The sequence below is a fragment of the Pezoporus wallicus genome, unplaced genomic scaffold (genome assembly GCF_028554395.1).
Source record: "Pezoporus wallicus isolate ANWC-B61680 ecotype Strahan unplaced genomic scaffold, APGP_CSIRO_Pwel_v1 contig_5261, whole genome shotgun sequence".
In the NCBI taxonomy this organism is placed as follows: Eukaryota; Metazoa; Chordata; class Aves; order Psittaciformes; family Psittacidae; genus Pezoporus; species Pezoporus wallicus.
Genome location: NW_026642423.1, coordinates 796,838 through 821,333, shown reverse-complemented (window position 1 = coordinate 821,333; position 24,496 = coordinate 796,838). Strand labels below are relative to the sequence as shown.

Here is a 24,496-nt window from a genome sequence, read left to right as displayed (position 1 = left end):
TGTACCTGCTCATCAGCTCTGCCTGTATGCACAGGTGTGTGGGTTGGCTTGAGCATGCATGGCAGAAGCTTCTTTGAAAATTTGACTAGAGGTTTGTACTGTTTGGGATTTTTTTCTTCTAAATGGAAGAGTCCTTCTTCCTTTGTCAGAGCCAAGCTTGTTTTCCTCTGAGCTCCTCATGTACCCCTGTTATTATGTCAATCTGGTTATCAGAAGCTTTATGCAGTTCTTATTCATAAAGCTGGAAGATCTGGTTGGATTATTAGAGTTTGAAAGATAACATACAAGCCCATGGAGGTGAATGCTCTCTGGGTTTAGAAATACTTCCTGCCCTATTCAAAGCCAGGAATTCCTAATATACAGGATCTTTCTTCTGAGCTCACTATCCAAATTACTTTTTCATATCTCTTGTATCAAGTTCACTGAGAAGTGTAATCAGACATCTGGAACACTGATTTGGCCATAACTTTCCTTACAGGCAGGCAATGCAGGGAAGGAAGGCAGGGGCTGGACACATAGGAGTTGCAGGAGGACAGGGAGGAAGAAGAGGGAGGCATGAAGCCTTTTGTGTTTGGGAGGGATATATTTTTCCCACCTTGAAGTCAACTCTGTGGAGATGTGATCAGTTGACACAAGGAAGCCTGAGTGCAGGGGTGAAGACCAGTGTTCCCCTCTTCTGTGCCAGATCAGGCATTTGCCATCATTGCCTTTCCCTGCAGCCCAATGCTTTGGTTTCCTTCTGATCCAATAATTAAATGTTACTGTCTCAGGCTGATGTGAACAAGCCAGAAAAGAAAGATGGGCTGTCCTCACCAGCAGCTTTGTGCTGTAGAAGGAGCAACGCATGTACAGTTGGGGCCTTCCTTGCTGCTTCTTACATTAGAAATTCATGCCTGACCTATCTGTGGCATGCAGAGCAGTGCTACCCGAGTGCGGTAGTGGGACACAAAGGCCCTTCTGCCAAAACTTGAGAGTTAATAGGGTACATCTAGTTAAGTCAAAGTAAAGAACACTTTGGAAGAAAAAGTGTTTATAAAGAGCCCAACCTCTTTCCAATTTGCTGATGTTTAACCATTCCCAATATCCTTTAATCTTGCCATAAGCCTCTCCTGCTGAACCAGGGATGTGTGTGAAATATCCCTGTTGTTCCCAAGGGGGGAAGCAAGGGAGAAAAAATTTGAGAAACCAAAGGAAAGGAAACATGACAGCAGAACAATGAACCTGCCTGGCTCTCCCAGGGAGAAGGTTACAGTTTCCATTGAAAATGCCCTTTGAAAGTAGTTTTCACTATAAACAGATTCTGCTGCCATGTCACAGGAAAGCGGGGAAGGAACCAAGTCAAAACAGACTGGAAACAATTCCTCAGGAAGAGCTGCTGAGCAACACCCCTTTGCCAAGTGGCTGGTGCCCCCCGTGTTTTCAGCTGCTCTGGGTTCAGCCCCAGTATCTGTGCATCCTGCAGACTGGGAGCCTTTTATCTGCAGGTAGACCTAGTAGACCTCTCTCTCAGGAGATGCTGAGCTTACGCTGTTCTCTGCCTGGTGCCTTATCGCTGTTTTTGAGTGAAGGCTCAGAGATGCCATTAATTTTTTCTCACTCTGTAATTCCCACGACACTCAGGTTAAGTCCGTATGAATTTCTCTTTGTAGATTCATTTAAAGAAAAATCTTTCTGCCCTGTTTTTTACCCTGGTTCTTAAAAGACAGCCTCTTAATTGAACCTGCATTTCAGAGGCTGGTAGACAGAAGCCCACATGGTACCTGAGAGTGGACTTAGGCTGCGTCTGCACTAAAAGGTTTGGTCTGTGGTTCCTGTGGGTATGCAGGAGGGACATGCTGTCAAAGCCTGAGGGATAAATGAAGTGCATCTATTTAACTCAAAAAACACTATGCAGGAAAGAAATCATAGGAATTATAATTAGGTTGGAAAAGATGTTTAAGATCATTGAGTCCAACCGTAAATCTAACACTAAGACCAACTCTAATCCATGTGTCTAGAATGTCTGTTAAGGGCCTAAATCATGCTTGTTTGAGAATGTAAGAAACATGTTTGGGAAGGGCATGGTGCCTCTGGCAGGTCACTGTAGCTCTGCATAGCCATGCAAATGGCTTTTGGCAACACTGGGAGAGTGGTCCTGCCTTCCCCAGGGCAGTAGAGCTGCGCTGGGGTGTTTTAGCACTGCACAAGAGCTGCCTCCCCAGCCACCCCAGGCTGGTCATAGCCTGCTGCATCACTGGAAGAGCTTAGCTATGTCCCTGCGGGCTGGTGGCTCTCCTTGCCCTTCCTGGCCCTTGATCTCCAGACCATGCTATTTCCTGGAGGGGCGCCTGGCAGGTTCCTCCCAGCCTCTTCCTGCCCCTGACTCTCTTTTTCTCTCTCAGTCCACCGCCAAACCTCGCACCACATCCATCATCCCCTTTCCACTCACCTCCCTTCTGCCTTCAAGTTCCAAAAGAGGCCCCCCCACACCAGCAGGAGGAAAAAAAGGAGGAGAAAAAAGAAGAAAACCTCAGTACCCCCCTCAGAAGTCACCCCCACCATCCAGGAAGAGGACGAGGAGGGGGGAGAAGAGGAGGAGGAAGAAGAAGAAGAAGGAGAATCTGAGGCAGAAGAGGCCCAGGAGAAAGAGATCTCTGCAGAGTCTGAGGGTGAAGCTCGTGGGAAGGACACATCCCCTAAGCTGGAGCCCTCAAGCAAACCAAAGGCAAGGCTAGGGCATCCCTATCTGGATGGGGCTCAGAGGTGGGGGAGGTGGAGAGAGGGTTGATGTCTAGAGAGTGCCAGGGCACATGGTCGGAGGAGTGTGATGCTCAGGGGGAAGAGGCTGTAGCTGTGCAATATTGTCAGAGGAGTGGTTTTGTCCCTGCCTAGCAGAGATGAGGACAGTGGTAGATAAGCCATTGCTTGGGATGGATGCTGGGGAGGTTGTGCATCACCATTTTGGGGGCGTAAGATAGTTGGGAAAAGGTCAGTGTGTCTGTTCTGAGGGTGTATAGGATATAGGAGGGCTCAACATGGCCAGTCCCATCGTATGGGAGAAGTCAGTGTGGCCCATTCTAGAAGGTGGGGACATGGGGAGGATCTGTGTGCCAGGGACTGGGGTGAAGGCTGCCTGCCCAAGCTCTTCCTGTCAGGACTGTTGTCTCTGCAGTTCACCATTGGCAGTGATGAGGAGGAGTCTGTCAGCGCTGCGGCCCCCGCGCAGTTCCATGTAGAGGAGGAGTGTGGCATCCTGTCCCCTGTGCCGTGCTTCACTGACCTGCTGCAGGACAAAGGCCCTGCCACCCTCCGCAGGTAGGTGAGCAGTGCTGAGCCCCCTGCCACTCTCCTTGGGTCAGGGTCACTCCACAGACCCTGTCCCTGAGGGTAGTGGCTGTGCCCATCCTGAAGTTGCCTGCTGAGCCAGAGGGGACATTGGGCCCTGAGGGAGAGTGGCTGTGAACAACACGATTGCTCTTCAGTGGTCAGTCACTCCCTGTTACTCCTCCTACCTCCGTGGGTCTGTGGGATTCTCATGGTGTGGATTTGGAGGCACTGGGCTGCACACCCACAGTACTCTTCCTTTCAGCTAACTTGAGCTATTGTGCTGACCTGCAGGCTGGGAAGCCATTAGGCATTGGCTCAGAGATGGGTCCCCATTACTAACAACAAGCTGATCCCACTCTGTGATGGAGGAGAGGAGGAGTAGAAGGGGCAACCTTTAGGTTTTGGGATAGGTGACTTCGGGTTCCTTCACGGTGACTTGCTAGTCAGGGCTGAGCAGAGACCTTAGCCCCTGAGGGACTATTGCCCATCCTCATTCATCCTGTTTGCTACCATCAGTCTCTTTGGTTCCTACAGCCTCCCAGGGCCTCGGGAACGCTTGTCTCGCGGGTGGGAGAAGCGCAAGCCCTGGGGCCAGGTGGCGAGCGGACAACGGGTTACCTATGACTTGAAGGAGAGGATGTGCATTGGCAGCATGACCACGCTGGAGAGTGCCGCATATCAGCGTGTCCCCACAGATGAGGCTGAGGCCCAGATGCTGGCATCTGCTGACTTGGATGGCATGAAAAGTGAGGATTTGCAACGCTACTTACATTACAAGTGCATGTGCCCTTTGTTTCTCCCTACTTTGCCTTCTTCCCTAGTAGCTCCAGGCTTGGTCTTCAACTTGCCATAGGAGCTGTTCCTCAATTCCCCGTCCCCCAGCCTCTGTTTCTGCAGCCCTGGCTGCTGTCTGTCAGCTTTGTAACTGCCCCATGCACCTCTGCTCACACCCATCCCAGAAATGCTTGTTCCTCCACCCACCCCACTGCCCTCTCTGGTTCAGGGCTCCCTGCATTTCCCCAAGACCCAGCTCTCTCCTGTCCTGACACACTTTCCCTGCGATCAGCCCTCTGTGCGACACACTAGCTCTGGCATTGCAGAAAACCTGAGGTGAGGAGCTTCCCCTCTGCTCTGCTCTCCTGGAGGAGCGGCAGCTGCCCCCTCTGGAACGCCTCAAAGGGGGACTGCCCCTGTGCACGGCGTGAGGGCAGACAGAAGAGACGTCATGGAAATGCACGCTCCGGGCCCCAGGACATGGAGAATTCAATAGGTTGCTCTGCAGGCTGGAGAGGGAGGGAGACACCAGAGGGGAGAGAGGGAGAGAAGCGGTGCTGCACACACAGCCTGGCTGTCCCTGGATCACAGGGACAGCGTCCCTGGGCATCTGGCAAGAGACCCTGCGGCACAGCAAGGACCCTGCTCCTGAGGAACTGGTGGGGCAGACCCTACAGAGGCACCCCTGGGTGGAGCCAGCTTTCCTGGGACCTCCTCAGCCCCAGGGCTGCTGCAGCGGGTACCTTCATGCCCTGTGAGGAAGGAAGCAAGGCAGCGGGGCTGGCCCCAGGGCTGCGGTGAAATCCCCCTGGGGGCAGTTTTTTGCTTTCAGCGCATCAGCCTGGCTACCCCAGCCCCTCTTCTGAAGGCAAGTGGCTCATGGCGCTTGACCCCTGACCTTCACAAGGACAAAATGACAACCCTTCGAGAGAGAGAGGAGGCAGTGAAGGAGTCGGAAGGGGGCAGCAGCCCGGAGGTAGCAGTAAGCACCCATATTCGGAACTCGCTTGGCTATGAAGACTTGGATGAATTTGCCTTCAATTTTGAAGACTATGATTTATGGGAGGCCATCAGAAATCATCTGGGCTACCCAGGCAGGGAGCCCGCCTGTAAGTACCGGAGCAGTGACCCCACAGTCGCAGCTGTAGATCAGAGCCCCCAGCTAAAGTGTATATCCCCCACCCTGTTTTGCTGTATGCACCCTTCCCATGTCAGGTTGGTCTCCTGGTTTAGAGAAGGTATGGTCTGCCCCACTGTGTGACTGGGACACCAGAGGGTCTGTGTGTCTGTCTGATGTCTTTGTACAGATCTGTGTCGGAGTGCTGAGTTGCTTCCCTGTGTTTCGCTCAAGCAGCTCCAGAGACAGCTGCATCTTGCTGTTTGTGCTTATCAGGATGTGGCCTGTTCTGTGTCTAGAGAAAAAGCAGCTGCTCTGAGCTGTGTATAAGGATAGAGACATTTCTCCTTCTATCTGTGGCACAAGGTGACAGTGCTCTGTTTGCTGGAATTTGAGCTGAGCTGTGGATCCAGCAGCAGAGTTGGGTATCAGGTTCTCACCTCTGCACCTTAGCCTAATGCCTTGAGGAAAAAATAATCTCTGTGTCTGGAGGCTTAAGCTTGGCTGTGAAACTAGCAAATGGCAGGCTGTCTGCGGTGCCTGGAAGCAGGAAAAGAGGAAGGAACCAAGAGTGGGAAAAGCAGGGAAAGAGAGAATAGGAATCCCGAGAACAAAGAACATTTCTGTTCTCTGCATCTGTTTCAGACCTGCGCATCCCTTGTGGAGAGCTGCATCTCAGCTGTTGCAGGGACTGTGCAAAATCCAGAGCCTTGCTCCCACCTCACGCAGGCGGTCCTTGGCAGATGGTGGTAGCTCACAGCTTGACGGTGGCTTTGTCTGTCACCTTGGGAGTGACAGGGTTCATAGCCATAGCTTTGTGGTGGTTGCCCAAATGTCCTTTTCATGGCCTGGGTCATGTGTTAATTTTTCAAGGGATTTTAGGAGCACACATGAGAGGGTGCTGCAGTCCCAGAACTAGTTCGCTTACTGGCTTTGCGCACAGGAGTGGGGAGGCACAGCACTTGCAACATGGAATCGGGATGCCTTGGTTGAGCTTCTGGCTCTGCCACAGCCTCTCTGTGTGATGTCAGGCAAAACATGTAACTTCCCCTGCCTCCCAGTCCCAGCATAGTGCTCTGTTTCTCAGCTAGCCCATCTTTACAACCCTTTGGGGAAGAAATGTCTGCCTATGTGCTTCTGCAGGGAGCAGCAAGTGGGGATTTGCTTCTGGCTGGGTCTGCTACTTGTTACTGTAAATTGTAGTAGCAGCAAAGTTCAAAATAGAAACGTGAAGCAAATTGGCTCCATCAGCTGTCCTGAGCTGAGCAAACTGTACATTAGAAGTGTGAGAAATTGCCCCAGTCTCACATAGGAAAGGAGAGCTATTCTTGGGAAGGTAGAAGGGCAGATAGCTTCTGCAAGGTGTGATGTGCATCACTTATAAAGAGGGGAAATTTGCCTTGCTAGCAGTTAATACGTTCATTGATTGCTACAGCTAATACTGCAGGTGCTTGAAATAGGATGTGCTGTACAGTCAACTCTTTAATTATTTCTGCAAAATGAATCCACACTGTGAATGAATCCTGCAGAGATATAGTGGAGACAGAGGTGGCAGAGACACCGGAGTCAGTTCTGTGAGGAGCCTGTGTCCAGCCAGTGCCATTTGCCCGCCTGCTTACTGCATAGCAGTACGTCTTCCAGGACCAACTCAGATCCAGGAGGAATTTAATAGCTTTTGAGCAGAGTGAGTCCTTTTTGGACCCGAGCTGCTCTCCTTGCACTCCTTTTAGTGCTCAGAGCATGGGGAGAGCTGGGCAGGGAGACCTGGATGGCAGTAGGGACGAGCCGGGGTCCAGCTGTCCTTATCACATTGAACTCGGCATCAGCCAGGAGAGACCTGGGGTTTGTGCAGGGCAGGGCTTCTTCCAGAAGCCAGCACAGTGTTGTGATTTACTGTATGTTGATTAGCATTTTCTTTAGTCTAATTTTAAATATTCAAAGAAATTGAGTTTCAACCTTTTTTTGTTTTCTTGGTATAACTTAAGCATTGGGGTACGTGGGAAGTGTGCACCATTTCTGTGATGTGGGGATAGCAAGTTGCTCTCTAGTACTGATACAAATACTCTGATGCCTCTTTCTGGACTTCCTGCTTCTGAATAGAAGATAAGGAAAAGAGGGAAGCATGAGCTTACACACAAATTGAAAGAAATTGCCTGCCAAGTTGGACTGACTATCACAGCCACTCTGGGAGAGACTTTAACAAGTGCAAAGTTGTATTTGTCATCTTCAGATGTAAGTTGATGGAAGAGGACCTTGATCATCCCAAGAAATTTGACTGGAAGCCAAAGTAGCAAGAAGATCTGGAGGAGACTGTAGGAGATGCTGTGTGGGAGGGTGGCATACCAGTTCATTGTAGTTAGCATAGGACTCACTCTGTATCCTCAGATATTGTCACTGTCTCATTCTCTGCTCCTGGGGAGCACTGGAGAGGACATGAAGGAAGAGCTGTCCTTGGCTGCTTCAACTCATCCTGGGGAGTTTGACTCCAAGCAAGGAGGGCAGAGCTCCTATGCCCTGGGCACATCACCCTTTTGTCTCAGTCCAAGATCCTGTCCTGAGTAAGGACCCAAGACTTAGTGAAGCTTAACTTTAATTTGAGGGAAGCACCAATCTGATGTGACACAGAAAGGTTGCTCTGCCTGGAGCAGCCTTTTGGGACTTACAAAGCCAGGGGCCTCTTTGTAAATTAAGCCCATGTGTCCACCCTGCTTCTATGAGTTGTTCCCCCGCAGCTGTCATCTCAGTAGCCACAAGTGCATCACTCCTTAGTCTTACACAGAGCTCTGAAGGTGTGCCTTCACCAGTTTGTTCTGAGCCTGCAGCATTCTGGCTGCTGTCCTTGTCAGAGTGTGGGAGTCACTGGAGATGCTGGCAGGAAACTTGGCTCCTTTTATTTTATCTGTCCTCCAACCAGTTGGTGGCTGAGACTGAACGCCTGTGCGTGCGTTCCAGGGCTATTGCTGAGGAGTGGCAATTGCTGAGGAGTACTGTGTGGCAGGTTGTCATCACCATGGGGGAGGCTTACTGTGCTTTGGGTGAGTGCTCTGTCTTGCTGGGCAGAGTGTCCTCTGGCCCTGGTCTTCCAGGGACATGGTAAGAATGAGTCTTAGGTTGCATGGGAGAATCAGAAGCTGCAGGGTTTGGAGCAAAGGTGCCAGATACCAAGATCATCTGCCTGGTGGACTTCGTTTTATGCATGAACCTACTCTGAGTGTGGTGAAGTGGTTTCCATGCGCACAGGAGCTGAGAAATCCTGCAAAAGTCCAAGGAAGCCCCACATGTGCCCAGCTCCCAGAAGTGTTCATAGTGATAGGCAGTTATTGGCTCCTATTGACATTGCAGTGCAGTAAGTGGAGCAGGGAGGAGTCTAGCTGTCAGCAGGACATGCATCAGCAGGGCAGCCAATGGGGGAAAATGCCTTGAGGCTCAGTATTGATTCATTTTATGTTTAATTTGGCAACCCAGATTTCCAAGGATCACGGCCATGGTATGCCTGGCCTGATGATGGGTGCATCTTTCCACGCCAGAGATGCATAAAAAAGAGACCACATGGCCTTCAAACCCAGCGCTTTTTACTACCTCTTGTGGCCTAAGAGCTTCCACTCTTGAAGCTAAGTGCAGAAAAGTACATGGAGACTTAACATTCATCCCAGCCAATGGAGAGCTGCCCTTGGTCCCCCAGGGAGAAGACCTTGTCTTTGCCTTACAAGCATGGCCAGCAAGCCTCAATGGACTGAAGCTGAGCAAAACCCCTGACTCCATGACCTGCCTTGGGGAGCCTGTCCATCCTGGAGCCAGGCTCCAAGGCTTTCCTTATCCCTATGGTCTGTCTGTGCTGAGGAAGATACACTGAATAGTCCAGGGAAACTACTCTTTATGGCAAGTTGTTGCCAAAGTGCTGTTTCTCTGGCACTGCAAAAGTCTGGCATGGTTGTGGCCAGGTTTTGGTGGGCGCTAGCTAGGCAGCAGCAGTGGTAGCTTGGTGGGGGACTGTAATGCAGCCCCAACAGCTGCTCTTGGAGGCTTCAGGAGGCTTTGATTCAGCCATTTGAACTCTGTAACACAGACCTTTCAGACGGGATTACAGTGGCACTGAGGATCGTCTAGAAACAGCGATAGCTGGAGCCCAGCCTCCATGCAGCCCTGGTCTGCACTGTGATTCTACAGTCTCATTGCACAATTAAATAAAACAATCATTGATATTTCTATGTGTCTCCCAGACCAGCAGCTAAATATACTTCCCCTTCACTGCCCTTTATGCTTGTTGAGCACCGGGCCTTCCTCCAGTGGGAGAAATGAGCCCCAGCCAGGTGCCTGCCTGTTCTATCTGAGTGCAGAGCTATGCAGACAAAGCTTCAGGTTGTTCTTCATTGGTGGAGTATGAGGTGGGTTCATGCACGTCTAACTTGAGTACCATGAATAGAAGCTTTTGCAATGATGATCCAGTGTATGCACAGCGTGGGAGGAAGCCTTATTCTTGAAGGAATTAGCTCACAGACGTCTGGAAGAGCTGAAAGTAGACATGAGGCAGGAAGGATCTTCAAAGGTCTGGAGGATGATGGTAAGTGCTCCAGCTGCCAGGGCTTTGCTAGCATAAGCTAATAAGAGAAGGGTGGGTTTCGATATATTTCCCTGCCAGACAGCGTCTTTCCACTAGACAAACTAGGGGTCTTTTTTCCTTCCCTGTGTCTTCAGGCCACCGTTTTGAAGATAACCCTGGTGTGAGAAGGCATCTGATGAAAAAACCATCTCGGAGTCAGATCACCAGGACAAGCAAAAAATTAGCATCAACTCCATCTGTCAGAAAGAAGAAGAAGAAGAAAAAGTTGGATAGAAAGCCCCATGAGGTATCCATGTGCTGTTCTCCCACAGTTGCCTGGGATTTATGGCCTGAAGCCATAAATCAGGACTAGAAACAGGCATTTTAAGATATGATGTTTCAATATAATTAATTGTTTACATTACCTTGGGGGTGACATTTCAAGCTCTTATCCATTATCATGAAAATACACTGTTTTCAATAAAAGCAGAGGCTTCTCTGAAATCACAAAGCTTTGACCTTAGGAAAGATACTAAAAAGTCACAGAAACGGTAGTGCTACTGCAGAAGTTGGCAGCGCAGTAATGTCGCCATCTCTGGTAAGTGTTGGGAATTTTGGGGGAAACCAACAAACAGGCAGAGGACAAAACTGTCAGTTTGGTAGAAGGGAATTCAGCATGGCATCATTCGTTTTCCTCTGCCCATGGTATCTGACTTAGGAGCTTTCTGGTGTTCCATGTGCTAATGAGAGCTCCTGCTACACTGCCAAGAGTATCTGTCCTGGCTGCTTCTATTCACTAAGCCTCTGGTTAACTAAGGCAGGCTTGCTCAGGCAGCACTTTAGACTAAGTGGTACTCAAGAACAAACCTGAAGCTCCCCTATTGCTGATAGAGCTGCCTGCATCAGGGGAACTCTCATGTCCTCACTGTATTTCATACAGGTGTTTGTGGAGCTGAATGAGCTGGTGGTGGATAAAAACCAGGAGATGCACTGGAGGGAGACAGCCCGTTGGATCAAGTTTGAGGAGGATGTGGAGGAGGACACAGCAAGATGGGGGAAACCCCACGTGGCTTCACTGTCCTTCCGCAGCCTGTTGGAGCTCAGGAAGACAATTGCCCATGGTGAGTCAGGAATGGCAGGCTAGAGTTTGTCTCTTGCTCTGGACAGGTTTTGCTGGACAGCTTCTGTCACTAACTGGAGACACGCCAATGGTGTCTGTATTCAGGCTCCAGGTAGAGTCTGTAGAGACAGACCATCCAGCACCCTTGTTGCCAGGGTTTACATTAGCCCAAGGGTGCTGTGTCCTTGCTCTGCTTTGCTGCTCTCAGGCACATGGCAGTTCTAACACCCAGCTGTTCCTGGGCCAGCATGTCTTGGACCTATCTTTGGTATGAAAAGGCAAGTTTGGTCAGAGTGGGAGACCAAAATGAGAGGGGCATACCAGAGCTATCAGTGCATCTTGGAGCTTTTGAGTTCTCTTGGAACAAGAGTTTACACAGAGGGCATGGGGCATTGCACCTAGACTTGGGGCATTTCTCAGCTGAGAGAATCTGTACCCCAACCAAAGCGTGGCTCCTGGTGGGACAGCTGTGTCCCAGACTGTGCGTGTGTTGGGGAGTATTGCATGCTATGATCAGGGCTCTTCTCCTCCTGCTGGCAGGTGCTGTCCTCCTTGACCTGGAACAGACCACTCTGCCTGGCATTGCCCACCTCATGGTGGAGACCATGATCATCTCTGACCAGATTAGAGCAGAAGACAGAGCCAATGTGCTGCGTGCCCTGCTGCTGAAGCACAGGTGGGTGCCCGGGCTTGGGGACTACCTGCAAGCTCCAGGTGGCAAGGGCGGCGGGTCCCCTCATGGCCACCACTCTGCCCCTCAGCCACCCCAATGATGAGAAAGAGGGATTCTTCCCAAGGAACCACTCCAGCTCCAGCATGAACTCCATCGTGGGGAACCACCACCACAACCACACCGACACTTGTGTGCCCCTCATGGGGGAGGAGCGCATTGAGATGGCTGATCCCAAGGCCAGTGAGACCGAGTGCAAGGAGGTGAGGGTGATATCAGGGGTTAGTCCTTCTTTTTCCACACCCTGGGAACAACTGTTGGCTGGTGGCAGCCCTTGGCGCCCATATCTGGGCCCCCTTATGGCACATCTTGTACTTGCAAGGGCTGTGCTCCTCTGGATCACTGGAAATCAGGTCGTTGCATGATGATTTTGGGACCTAATTTTAGCCTCGCACTGTATGCAAATGTCTGCTTGAGCATGCAATGGCAGCAACAGCCCTGGTGCTTGGAGAGTGGCATTTGCTGTGAGGGTGCCTTGCCTGTGAAGCAGGGTGTTGGGCGTACAGCCAAGGCAAGCCCAGCTGCAGATATGCCAGTGGGACTGTGTAGGGGAGACCATGGCATGGGATGTCATCCTTACGTGTCTGTATTCTTCCCTGCAGAAAACCCCACATCTCCATAATTCTGAGGGCCACCGTAAATACCTGAAGTTAATGGAAAAGATCCCTGAAGATGCAGAAGCCACAGTGGTCCTCGTGGGTAAGAGGTGGCATGTAGCATCTCCCAGCACCAAAAGAGTGCACCGCTAGTGCAGATCATGGTCTGGCCCTAGCTGTCTGTGCTCTTCTTCCTGAGGGGTACTTGGTCATCTTGTTGTACACGTTCTCAAAGTTCAGCTGGGGAGAGAGCCTTTTATGCTCTCTCCAGTGGTGATGGTGCACATTCTGTTTCTCTGTGGTAAATGCATGGGGTACCTGGGTAGTTCTTTTCCTAAATTAAGAGGTTGATAGACACTGCTGCTGGGAGCTGGGGCACAACTTAGAGGAGAAAGTCCTACAAAGCTCACCATAAGATCCCATTTTGCAGCTTAGAAGTGGCTAAGTGATGCCTGAGGGACTATTGGTCAGGCAGTGACTGCTGTCAGGCCTCCTGCTGTTCTCTGGCCATCACTGCCCTCCATCTGGTCTTTTCACACCTCACCAGCAGCAGGGCCCTGCCCTGCCAGGGGCAGTGTTGGTTGCTGGCTATGTGTGCCAGGGAGCTTTTGAGTTTTTGGGAGTAGGGCCTGGCTGGTGGCAAGGCCTTGGGTATCAGCCATAGTGCTGCCTGGGTATCCTTCTCTGTACAAAAGGGCTGTGAGTGGGCAGGCTCAAGCATCAGTGGGCTCAGTGCCTTCGACCACAAGAATAGTCCTCAGCACTTCTCTGGCATTAACATCTCAGCAAATGCAGATACACTATAAGCAAAGTAAATGCTATTGCCTATCCAGTAGATTAAAAGCTCAAGCAAAGAGGCTTGGCAGCTCAATCAAGCTGATGCTTAACCACAGCGAGGCCAAATCAGCTTCATAAATGCACTTAGATAACTAAACACTGGCCATTTCTGAGGTAAGGCTGTGTCTTGGGATTTGCTTGGCTACTAGGGTGGCCCAGATTTGCCAGTCTAACACAGAACATGGCTCTTTGCTGGATGCAGATGGAAGAAAGATCAGTAATAATGTCAGAGAAATACAAGTATTCAAAAAACATTTGTGTTCGGCATGGGAAGGAAGCGGCTGGTGTGCCAGAGGATGCGAGAGTACTTCCCAATCTGTTAGGAACTGAGGAGACTGCCAAGCATTGATGAAATGTGGACTTTGTAAAACAAACTGCAGTTTGCACCTATGAGTCTAGAGAACTGGCTCATTTCCATCTGAGGAAAAAAAAATAAATCTAGGAATACAGGGAACATAAGGAAAAACAGCAGTAAGCTTATAGCATTAGTGCTCAAGAAAGGAAGGACCGTGATCCAGTGCCTGTAGGTTGTTTAACCCAACGTCCTTCCCAGGCAATACAATGGCAGAGCTAATATAGGATTCAATTAATAAAGAGCTAAAGCATAAGAATGTAATTATTGCCAAGTAGTGAGGTTTATGGGAAATAGGTCATGTCAAGGAAACCTGATTTCATTCTTTGATGAGATTAGAAGTTTGTTTGATAAAAGTAGCATCTAAGAGACTTCCTTCTATAAGGCAGTGGCCTTCTGATTTAAAATTAGACCCTTATAGTATAAGTAGAACCTATTTGTAAGAGATTAAGAATGGGCTAACTGGGAAGCTAAAGAAGATAGCACTGCTTGGGAATGATCAAGTAATAGGGGACTTGGAGCAGTCGTTGGAATGTGGTAATGGAGAAAACTGCTGTGTCAGTGGTCTGGAGAAAACAGGACTGCAGGGCTCATGGGAACCCCCCAAAATCCCTGTTTCCACTGTTAAAGGCAGCCCACTGCAGATTACCCCTGTTATTGACTCTGCTCAAAACATTGCCTCCTGGTAGGTTGTGTGCAGTTCCTGGAGCAGCCAACTATGGCCTTTGTCCGACTAAATGAGGCCGTCTTCCTGGAATCTGTCTTGGAGGTCCCGATTCCTGTCAGATTCATCTTTGTGCTGCTGGGACCGAGCCAGGCCAACATGGACTACCATGAAATTGGCCGCTCAATCTCCACTCTTATGTCTGACAAGGTGAGGTGCTGATGGATAGTAATGCTGGCACAGGTGAGGGAGCTTCGATAGCTCCCCCGAAGTCAGTCCTGGGATGAGAGCTCTGAGAGGTGCTATGCAAAGGCCCAGGTTGCGCAGGCAGAAATGAGCACCTGGGATTTTTAACAGCAGCTGACCTTGACCAAGGTAGGATGCTGCAGTATGAAGGGAAGAGTAGGACAGGCACTTGGCTGGGACAGAGAGTGTTAGGCTGGGTGAAGAAAGGGGCTGTATGTAAAACCAAGAGCAAAGGACTGCCCAAGGTTAGAGGAATTGTGTTCAGTTGACGTTTCACAAACATAGGAGAGGAGGCTGTGACCATGATGCCTGGCCCAGGCCACTCTGACAAAAAGATCCAGCAATGCCTGGGGATTGTCTGGTGTTCGGATGAAGGTTTCTAGCTGCCCTGTAGCTAGGGCATCATCCATGCAGAGGAGCACATTCATGCAGGAGGAGAGATGAGGAGGCAGGAAGGCTTTTCTGGGAAGCGTGTGCACTGCTAGAAGTCCCCCATCTAGCTAGATGGCAGGAAAGTGAAATTCATTATCCTGGTAAGGAATTAAAGGCAAAGAAAAGACAATCAGCATCTGCTGTATTCATCCAGGACAGGAAAATCAAAGGTTCACAGGGTCCACCTGGCTTAGTGCCATGTAACTATAACCAAGTAAAATGCCTGCCTGTTCTGTCACCAGTGCCCAGCTCTTCCTGAAGTGGGGACAAAGAAGTCCAATCAGAGCAGGTGGGTTGCAGGGAACAGGGGCTCTTGGCTGAAAGATCCTTTCCTAGGAGTTACATAGGGCTCAGCTCAGACTATGGTTGTAGCCAGAAGACATGAAGTGCCATATTCCAGCTTCAGCACTGCGTTTGTGGACTGATCTCACTCATTTGAGCCTCTGCTCCTCTGTTGCTGGAAGAGGAGAGCCAGCTGCCGCAGCCAGAGCTGGCCATAGCAAGGTTATGCAGTGGCTGGCGCCATGAAGAGAGTACGATATCATTTACAATTTGAAGCTGTGGCTCCAGGGAGTCTGTGCTGCAAGGACCTTAGCTGTCCCCTACCTGCTTTACAGGCTGTTCACTTGTTCATCTTCTTCCAGCCCCTTCTCTGCAGGCATATTCCAGAGGCAATGCAGCACTTCTGCCCATTTGCCAGCACCTTCCTGCCAATCTGCTGTCTCCTCATGGTCTCCTTGGAGTACTTCCTTGTCATCTTGGCCTTGCCGTTAGGATATCTCCCCTTTTATGCTTGGTTTCCCTTACATGGCTTCCCTCATGCTGTAGACTTCTGCTTTCCCTCCCTCTCCCATGTGGAGACTCCCAAGAGTCTCTTACTCTCCCTGCTCACGTCCTGGTTCTTGTGCTTTATTTTGTGGTGCTTTAGGGCTCCACCAGCTTCTCCCTCAAAACAAACCCAACACCAGACTGGGAGGATGTCATTCTATTGCAAAGTTCTAATTTTGAGCTGCAGGGGCAGGAAACAGCTTTCATTTCTGTTGCGCCTGGCTTCTGGTACATGTCTGAGTTGGGCTCTGAACAAGAGCCCTGCAGGACTGAGGAATGGCATGCAGAACTTGTAACGATCTAGGCCTGATGCAGCCACAGTTACTTGGTGTGAACAGAGGCACGGGCTGGCCAGCTGTGGTATCTGGCCTAGGGAATAAGTGGCACCAGGCTATACCTCGGAAGCACAGATCTGATTTTGATTGATGGAGAGGTCCAATGAGAGACGCCCTGTGGTCTGGCAGAGCGTGCAGCTGGCAGAGATGCTGCAGGAGCATTCAAGAGCAGTGGAGCACTGGGGAGAAAAGCAGGAGCAAAGAGTTTCTCTGGAAAAGATGGATAGGGAAGGGAAGAAAGACATGGGATTCTGTGAGGGGCATTGGGTAGAAAGATGTGGAGGAGGGATTCAGGAATGTGGGTCACAGAGTGGCAGTAGTGAGTCAAGTGTTGGGTTGAGGGAGCAGGATGTTACTATATGGTCACAGCAAGCATTTCCAGGCTGCAGGGAGATGGGTGCAGTCTTGGTCTGAGCCTTCTTCCTCTCTCTTTTTCCCTGCTCCTCTCAGCACTTCCACGAGGCTGCATACATGGCAGATGACCGTCAAGACCTCCTCAACGCAATCAATGAATTTTTGGACTGCAGCATCGTCATCCCCCCATCTGAGGTGGAGGGGAAAGACTTGCTCAAATCCATCGCCACCTTCCAGAAGTTACTGCTGATGAAGAGGAAGGAGAGGGAGCAGAAGTCCATGAAGGAGGGGGCTGTCCAGGAAGCCAAAGGTCTCTCCACTCACATTTGGGCAAAAGAGTTTGTGCCTAGTGCCCTGCGTGCCCCAGTGGGCCCTCCCCTCACAGAGCCTGGCAGAGGGGTGAGCGGGTCTGGCTCCTGCAGTGGGCAGGGGGGAGGACGGCAAGGGGATGTAGAACAGTGGCTGTGGGCAGCTCTGGCAGTTGGGGGCATCTGGAGGTAGTGGGATGTGCAGCTGCAGGGGGTCAGCACTGCTGGAGGAAGGTTTCAGGGGGCATGGGGCAGAGGGACAGCTGAAGCGCAGATCTGCATTCTCCTCCTCAAGCCCTACCCTCCATGTACCTCCAGAGCTGTGTGAAGTGAAAGCTGAGGAAGAGGAGGAGGAAGCTGAGGACGACCCTTTGAAGCGGACTGGGATATTTTTTGGAGGTCTGGTTCGGGACATAAAGCGCAGGTACCCCAAATACCTCAGTGACATCAGAGACGCCTTGCACAGCCAGTGTCTCGCAGCCGTTCTCTTCATCTACTTTGCTGCTCTCTCTCCTGCCATCACCTTCGGGGGACTCCTAGGTAATGGGCCTGCTTTCTGGTCTGCTCTTTGCACGCTGGGACACTGGCTGTGTCTGTGTGATGCTGTGCTGGGGTGGGCTTCAGTTCTGCTTGCTCTGGGAGAGCAGCAGTGCTGTGCCTCAGCTGCTGCCTTGTTCCCTCACTGCCGCTTGGCCTCTCCAGCCTCGGCTCCCCAGGCTCCCTCTGTGCTCCCTGCCCACTGCAGGGGACCTCTGACTGATGGGACAGAGACCTGCCTCCTCTGTCTGGAGCTGTGTCTGCAGCCTGCCTGCCTGTGGTGACAGTGGTTTTGTCCAGGCTTTAACACATGTTGTTTTCTTTCCCAGGGGAGAAAACTGAAGGTCTCATGGGGGTTTCTGAGCTGATAATCTCCACCTCGGTTTTAGGGATACTCTTCTCCCTGCTTGGAGCTCAACCGCTCCTGGTCATTGGCTTCTCAGGGCCTCTGCTGGTGTTTGAAGAAGCTTTTTACAAGGTACATGTGAAGCAGTGTCTGTGCTTGGCACTTGCTTGCTCTGCCCTTGTGCTGGAGAGGGCAGCAGGCATTTATCAGCTCTTTAAAGGGTCTTTGATGGTGTGGACTCCTTGGGTCCTTTCAAGCTGCCCTCACCTCAGCCAGGGCTGGTTCTGGCTCTGCTAACCCTTTGCATGTCTGTCACACCACAGGGACTTGTTGCTGTATTCCGTGCTCTGACCCTCTTGAGATGTGACAGTGGTAACAACATTCCTCTGCTGCTGTGAGGGGAGCATCAGCCCCCAGCCCTGTGCTGCAGCCTATCCTGGCACAATTCTGCATCCTAAAATATTGGTCCATAATACAGTATTATTGTTGGTGCTTCCTTTATTGATGACCATTTCACAGCCTCTACCCATGTACCTCTACCCTGGGTAGCCAGGATGGACGTGTTTCTTTTTCAAGTAACATAATCTCTTCACAGTTAAAAGCATCCCTTTGTCACCATACTACCAAAAAGTGGGTCTAATCCTTCTCCTTTTTTTCTGATGGTGATGCTTGGGCTTTTAACATGTGTTTTTTCCTACAGCTATATTTTCACCTTGATGTGTCAAGAGTTTGGAGCTGGTGATGCTATTGCAGTGGGAATTTTTCTGCTCTTCTGTGACTGCACTTCTCACTGACTGCTTTTGCTTTGCCCAGTCATTGTGTGCAGTGGTATACCTCTGCCCTGTGGGAGGGCACTGTCTGTAGTGGTACTAGGAGGGCTGCAAAGGAAGGGATGTGATTTGTGCTGGAAGTAATAGAAGTAGTTGGTGTTGCTGTGTGTGGATGAGCAGAGGCAGTGGAGATGTTCTGTGGTGACAGCTTGGGGGCTTTTCTCCTGTATGTGTAAAAAGGGCACCATCTGGGATCATGCACCAGCTAACATGGCCTTTATGCCGTGGGACCAGCAGGCTGCTCAGGCTCTCCTTTGTGTGAAACAGTCTTGTGCTTTTGAGTGCATAGAGCAGCGGAGAACTGTGTTTGAGTAATGGCATCTCCATATGGGTGACATGGGGAGCATCATGCATGGGATGGCTTCAGCAGAGAGTGAAGGAGGTACTGTTACAAAGACTGGAGCAGTAAAGATCTGCTTGATGTGATCTGGCTGGTGTTAATGCAAAGTCTGCAACTTTACATGTGACTCCAGCCTTGAGTTCACTGTCTCTGTGCTGGATGTCCAAGCAGATGTAGATGGTTTTATCAGGAGAATCTTTGATCTTAATGGGGAGTAGATGTGGGAGGCAGCCTAAGGAGCCATGAGTAACTCCTTCCCCTTTCCATTTCAGTTCTGCCAGACACAAGGCATTGAGTATCTGACAGGCAGAGTGTGGATTGGTTTGTGGCTCATCGTCTTCATCTTCATTATTGTGGCAGCTGAGGGAAGCTTCTTGGTGCGCTACATCTCGCCCTTCACCCAGGAGATCTTTGCTTTCCTCATCTCTCTCATCTTTATCTACGAGACCTTCTACAAACTGTACAAGGTGAACCTTCCCCAGAGAGATGAGCTGCTGCATCTCTCAATCCCCCAGGAACCTGCTGTGTACAGGAGGTAGGGGGGAAGGGCCAGCTCAGCCACAGCTTTCCTAGACATTCTGCAGAGCAGATCATTTTTGGCCTCTGATGCCCCAGCCCAGCTGGCCCCTGTGCCACCACAGAAACTGGCAGGATGAGCCCTAATGTCTGTCTCCCCTTCTTTTCCTGCAGGAGGCATTAAAGAGGGGCCACTTTTCTCTCCCCAGCCCTCTCCAGCTGGGTAGGTTGCGAGGCAAGGTGACAGATGTTGGGATTGTTTCCACCCACCATCTATTGCTCTCACCTCTCCACAGAGCAGGATATCTCCGCTTCCCCTTGCCCTCAGTAGTGACAGTGCCACCTGTCCCTCCTTGTGGTGACAGCACCTGCTGCTTCTCTCACCTGCCCAGGTGTTTGCAGAACATCCTCTGCTGAAATTCTACCCACCGAATGTGCAGAGTGGCCTGAATGCCAGCATGCTCTCTGCGGATGCGATGTCACTGGGAATCAGGATGCAGCCCAACACTGCTCTCCTCTCCCTCATCCTCATGCTAGGCACCTTCTTCATTGCCTTCTTTATGCGCAAGTTCAAGAACAGCCGTTTCTTAGGAGGAAAGGTGAGAAGCTTGTGGGACCCAGATGTTAAGGACAAGGGATGTGCCCAACAAATAATGCTTCTTGCTACAGACCTTTGTTCTCCAGAACATTTGGACCATCCCCTAAATAAACACTAGCAATCCCTTAAATACCCTGCAGAAGGGATGGTAGCCTGCCGTTGCCTCCAGACCAGAGCTGGCACTTGGTAATGGTATCTGCATTGTCCTGCTCCAGTGAGCCGAGTGAGGTTTGCTGCAAAGTCCTCTGGACCTTAGGAAACCTTTAGCTGGATACAAGTCTGTTAAACTAGAATATAGGAGGAAGAGCTTACAGCTTGTTCCTTTGGAACATGCAGGGCTTGTGTAACACTGGAGCACCATCCAAATAGGCTCATAGGAGCAATTTACGAGTGGCTGGAGGACTGTGTTATGTGGGCAGTGGGGTGTGCAGCTGGATGGGTCAAGGCTGAGGTCACTTGCCCTGGTCAGCAGCAGTGCTTAGGTTTGCAGTGGTGCTTGGCCCTATCTGGGGCTTCGCTTTGCTGCACTCTCTGTGTAGCCGGGTGGAGGGACAGAGCTGACCCGTTCCCTTTGCCAGAGAGGGTGTTTGTTCTGCAGGCTCGGCGGATCATCGGAGACTTCGGGATCCCCATCTCCATATTGGTCATGGTGCTGGTGGATTACACCATCACTGACACATACACGCAGGTATGGTACATGCAGGAGGCACCAGCACCGCCCTCAGAACCCCTACTGCATCCCAGCAGTGAATCCCTGTGGCACCATGGCCTGCTCTTGTGCAACAGGAGCTTCATATTTCCTGCCTCTTTAGTCATAACATGTTCTAGCATATTTGTGCTCTTCTTGACTATAGGCTGCTAAATATTTTGATCACTTTGCCTCAAATACAATGATTTTTTTTCCCAGTTTATGCACAAACTGAAATGTTATCAAACAGACCCACATTACAGGTTTTCTTTCTCCCCCCTTTTTTAGTAGATGTGTAATAATATATATTTTTGGTTTGTTATTTTTTTCAGCTGACATTGAGCATGGGTGAAAGGTAGTTCCTATTCAGCATGCAAGCTTTTTTTCCAGACAGCCCAAGGCTTAACAGAATCCAAATGCATTTCTATTCATTTAAATTTCAATGAAAAATCTGGCTTTATCAGATGTTAGTAAAATCATGCACTTTGTTACATTCTTTTCATACCCTTCTAGACTTCTACAGTTAATATCAAAAGCATTATCATTTCAGTGTTAACTCAGCGTATGTACAAAGCTTTCTGAGAAAATGGCACTTACACAGCTTAGCTCAAGTACAAGCATTCCAGAAATATTATTCATACTTATGCTGATTAACATAAATGCAAATCATAAACTCTCCCTGCAGTGCTCACGCAAGCAGACAGCAAGAACTGCTGTAGAGCGTTGCAGAGCTGAGAGTTCAAATGCTGGTGAACGCAGGGTCGGGGTGATGTACAGTTAGGGGTCTGCATGGTCTCTGATAGGAGCACAAACACGTTAGTCCCTCTGAATATGATCAGAGTAGGTTCATTTCCAGAGAATGTGGCTGCTCCTGGGGCTCGCGCTGCACAGACAATACTGAAAAATGTCTCAGAAAAAGCTTTGAAAGTCTGAAAAGCCACCTCAGAGAAGGGTAGGCAAGTTCAGGACACTTGATTTGTGCAAGCAGAGGTCAAGGAGCGTTTTACTCTGTTCTGCAACCACTGACAGTGCTATTCCTATGGGAAAATACTTCCTTGGTCTCTTGGACAAAACTGAAGGGAATTCCAATAGCTGAAAGGAAATGAGACAGGCCTATGTTAGGGCACATGGGATTTTTTCACTGAAGGGGATTATCCATGAGAAAGTCCTGCTCGGGTCAGGGTGTTTGTCCCATCATCTGAGGCATTCAGACCAGGAAGACCAGGAGGATCAAGGCTGTCCTGTGTGAGGCTGTGGGCATGTGTCTACTGATGACTAACTGCTGGGTTTTGTGGCTACACCTACAGAAGTTGAATGTCCCCTCTGGCCTGTCAGTCACATCTCCTCACAAGCGTGGCTGGTTCATTCACCCCATGGGCAGCAGCGGGACCTTTCCAATGTGGATGATGTTTGCCTCTGCCATCCCAGCCCTCCTGGTCTTCATTCTTATCTTCATGGAGACACAGATCACCACGTGAGTACCTCCCCACCAGTGCCTATCGTCACTAACCCAAGGGTAGGTTAGGCTGGGATGGGTGTTGGTGCTGTTCATGTGGTGATGCATCTGGCATCCCAGTGGGACAGCAAGGGCAGGATTCTGGCCATTTCATAGAATCACAGACTGGTTGTGGTTGGAAAGGATCATCTGGTTAGGGCTGGATAAGATCATCTAGCTTCAACTCCCCTGACGTGGTCAGGGACACCTCACACTAGACCATGTCGCCCAAAGGCTCTGTCCAGCCTGGCCTTGAGCACTGCCAGGATTGGAGCATTTACCACTTTTTTGGGCAACCTGTTCCAGTGCCTCACCAACCTCACAGTAAAGAGCTTCTTCCTTATATTTTACCTGAACTTCCCCTGTTTAAGTTTAAACCTATTATCCCTTGTCCTATCTCTACAGTCCCTGATGAATAGTCCTCTGGCATCCTTGTAGGCCCCCTTCAGATATTGGAAGGCTGCTATGAGGTCTCCACGCAGCCTTCTCTTCTGCAGGCTGAACAACCCCAACTTTTTCACCCTGTCTTCATACGGAAGGTGCTCTAGTCCCCTGATCATCCTTGTGGCCTCCTCTGGACTTGTTTCAACAGGTCTGTCCTTCTTCTATTGAGGACACCAGAACTGTATCTTCTTGGGTTCTGCCATCATGTCTCGGCTCCCCTCTTATCATAGTGTGGTGGGGATGCACCTTAGCCAAGTGCAGGAGGAAACCTCTAACCTGAGGTTGGCATCCACCATCTCTCTCCTCAGCCATCTACTTGTTGTCCCCATGTTGTGTGGTCTCTCCAGGGAGTGAATGTGCTGTTCCTGGGCACTGGGCTGAGCCTGGCGCTGACCTGAGCTCTTCTTCCTTCCAGGCTGATTGTTAGCAAGAAGGAGAGGAAACTGCTGAAAGGCTCTGGCTTCCACCTAGACCTGCTGCTTATTGGCACTATGGGGGGGCTTTGCGCACTCTTTGGGCTGCCTTGGCTGACTGCGGCGACGGTGCGCTCCGTCACCCACGTCAATGCCCTGACGGTCATGAGCAAGGCCATTGCACCAGGAGAGAAGCCCAAGATTGAGGAAGTGAAGGAGCAGCGTGTGACTGGAGCGCTTATTGCTGCTCTTGTTGGTGAGCCTCTGCTCGGGTGAAGGAGGGGGGAGGTCAGGGGTGACCACTCCTGGCAGTATCCCTGCCCCGCAGGCCAGCCTGCGTTCTGCCTGCTTGCTGTAGGACAGCCCCCACCTTCACGGAGCTCTCTGCTGGCAGCCTTCGATACCCTGCCATGGTCAGTCCAGCTCTGCAACCCTTCAACCCTTCCAGCTAGACCCCTCTTGAACTTCCTTTCCCTTGCACCCTAGGACAGAGATGAGGCGGGAGAGGGACAGAAGCTGAGGTGCCTTGCAGAGGGGCTGGCGTGGGACACACCTTGTCCTGATCTCTCTCTGTGCAGGTCTGTCCATTGTGATGGGGAACATGCTGCGGCAGATCCCACTGGCCGTGCTCTTTGGCATTTTCCTGTACATGGGGGTTACATCGCTCACTGGCATCCAGCTCTATGAGCGGCTGCTCCTGATCTTCATGCCATCCAAGCACCACCCTGACCACATCTATGTTGTCAAGGTGAGTGAAAGCAGCTTGTGGGGAACCAGGTAACAAGGAGCAGAGGAAGAAGAGGCAGGTGAGGGGAGAATGGTGCTTTGCTAGATTGATGCTTGGCTTGGTGACCCCTGCCTTGGCTGCAAGCTTGTGCCGAGAAGTAAGTCCAAGCCATGCGTAGAGGTGGTACATCTCTAGAATAGTGTACTGATAGGCTTCACAGGAGTGTCTTGCCAGGATACTGTAAAGATGGACTGTCTATGGGAGTGATGTATTGCTTGAGTGAGTGTAGGGACACTGCACTGCTAGGTTGCACAGAGGCTGATGTGTTAAAGAGTTCTGCCTTGTTGTAGAGTACAGGCAGGTAGTGTGCAGCAGTGTTACATTACTGTACTATGCTATGCAGAAGGGTTATGTCTTGCTGGTTGGTTCTTCATTAATCTGTGTGGAAGGATAATGTGTTCTTAGTCTGCATTTACCTCCCTAGGTGAAGACCTGGAGGATGAATCTCTTCACCTGCATTCAGCTGGCCTGCATTGTGCTGCTCTGGGTGGTGAAATCTACAGTGGCATCCTTGGCCTTCCCCTTTGTCCTGATCATGACAGTGCCATTGCGACGCTTCGTGCTGCCCCACTTCTTCCATGACAGGGAGCTCAAAGCGGTAAGCAGACAACTGTTTTAACGGCCTAGCTTGCAAGACTGGAGTGAGGTTGAGGAGATTTGGCAGACTGAAAGGCTAGGAGATCCTGGGCCAGCAAAGCCTTGGCTTTTCCTGCTCTTGTCTGGGGGTCTTTGTTCAACAGCAGTAGGTGAGTGGATGGCTTTCTTAGAGCTTGAGAGAGCACTAGAGAGTGCAGTGTGGGATGGATGAGCAACCTAGAGCAATGAGACAGAGGATCCTACCACACAGAGACCTAGAATAAGGGTTTCCCCTTCCATCTTCCTCCCCATTTGTGGCTTATTCATCAAGCGACAACCCATTTCCCACTGAGACAGCAGCAAGGACAGCCCAGCAGCACACCAGAG

The 24,496-nt window shown here is 50.6% G+C and overlaps 1 protein-coding gene across 4 annotated transcripts in view; it reads left to right on the top strand.

Annotated features, from left to right (window-relative positions):
• Positions 1–24,496, top strand: part of SLC4A3 (solute carrier family 4 member 3) — a 32,755-nt gene that overhangs the window by 7,732 nt on the left and 527 nt on the right. For 2 of the 4 annotated variants that reach the window (XM_057430143.1, XM_057430142.1), the window contains 19 exons: positions 2,382–2,704; positions 3,152–3,294; positions 3,841–4,052; positions 9,893–10,044; positions 10,678–10,858; positions 11,398–11,533; positions 11,619–11,790; positions 12,190–12,286; positions 14,062–14,246; positions 16,328–16,541; positions 16,858–17,079; positions 17,406–17,554; positions 18,865–19,059; positions 19,501–19,707; positions 20,305–20,394; positions 21,702–21,868; positions 22,749–23,002; positions 23,325–23,494; positions 23,958–24,131. In XM_057430143.1, coding sequence (XP_057286126.1) covers positions 2,382–2,704; positions 3,152–3,294; positions 3,841–4,052; positions 9,893–10,044; positions 10,678–10,858; positions 11,398–11,533; positions 11,619–11,790; positions 12,190–12,286; positions 14,062–14,246; positions 16,328–16,541; positions 16,858–17,079; positions 17,406–17,554; positions 18,865–19,059; positions 19,501–19,707; positions 20,305–20,394; positions 21,702–21,868; positions 22,749–23,002; positions 23,325–23,494; positions 23,958–24,131 — 3,443 coding nt within the window. Of the gene's footprint in view, positions 1–2,381; positions 2,705–3,151; positions 3,295–3,840; positions 4,053–4,739; positions 5,190–8,457; positions 9,759–9,892; positions 10,045–10,677; positions 10,859–11,397; positions 11,534–11,618; positions 11,791–12,189; positions 12,287–14,061; positions 14,247–16,327; positions 16,542–16,857; positions 17,080–17,405; positions 17,555–18,864; positions 19,060–19,500; positions 19,708–20,304; positions 20,395–21,701; positions 21,869–22,748; positions 23,003–23,324; positions 23,495–23,957; positions 24,132–24,496 lie in introns of those variants that run through there. The other 2 variants (XM_057430144.1, XM_057430145.1) reach the window with 2 other exon arrangements.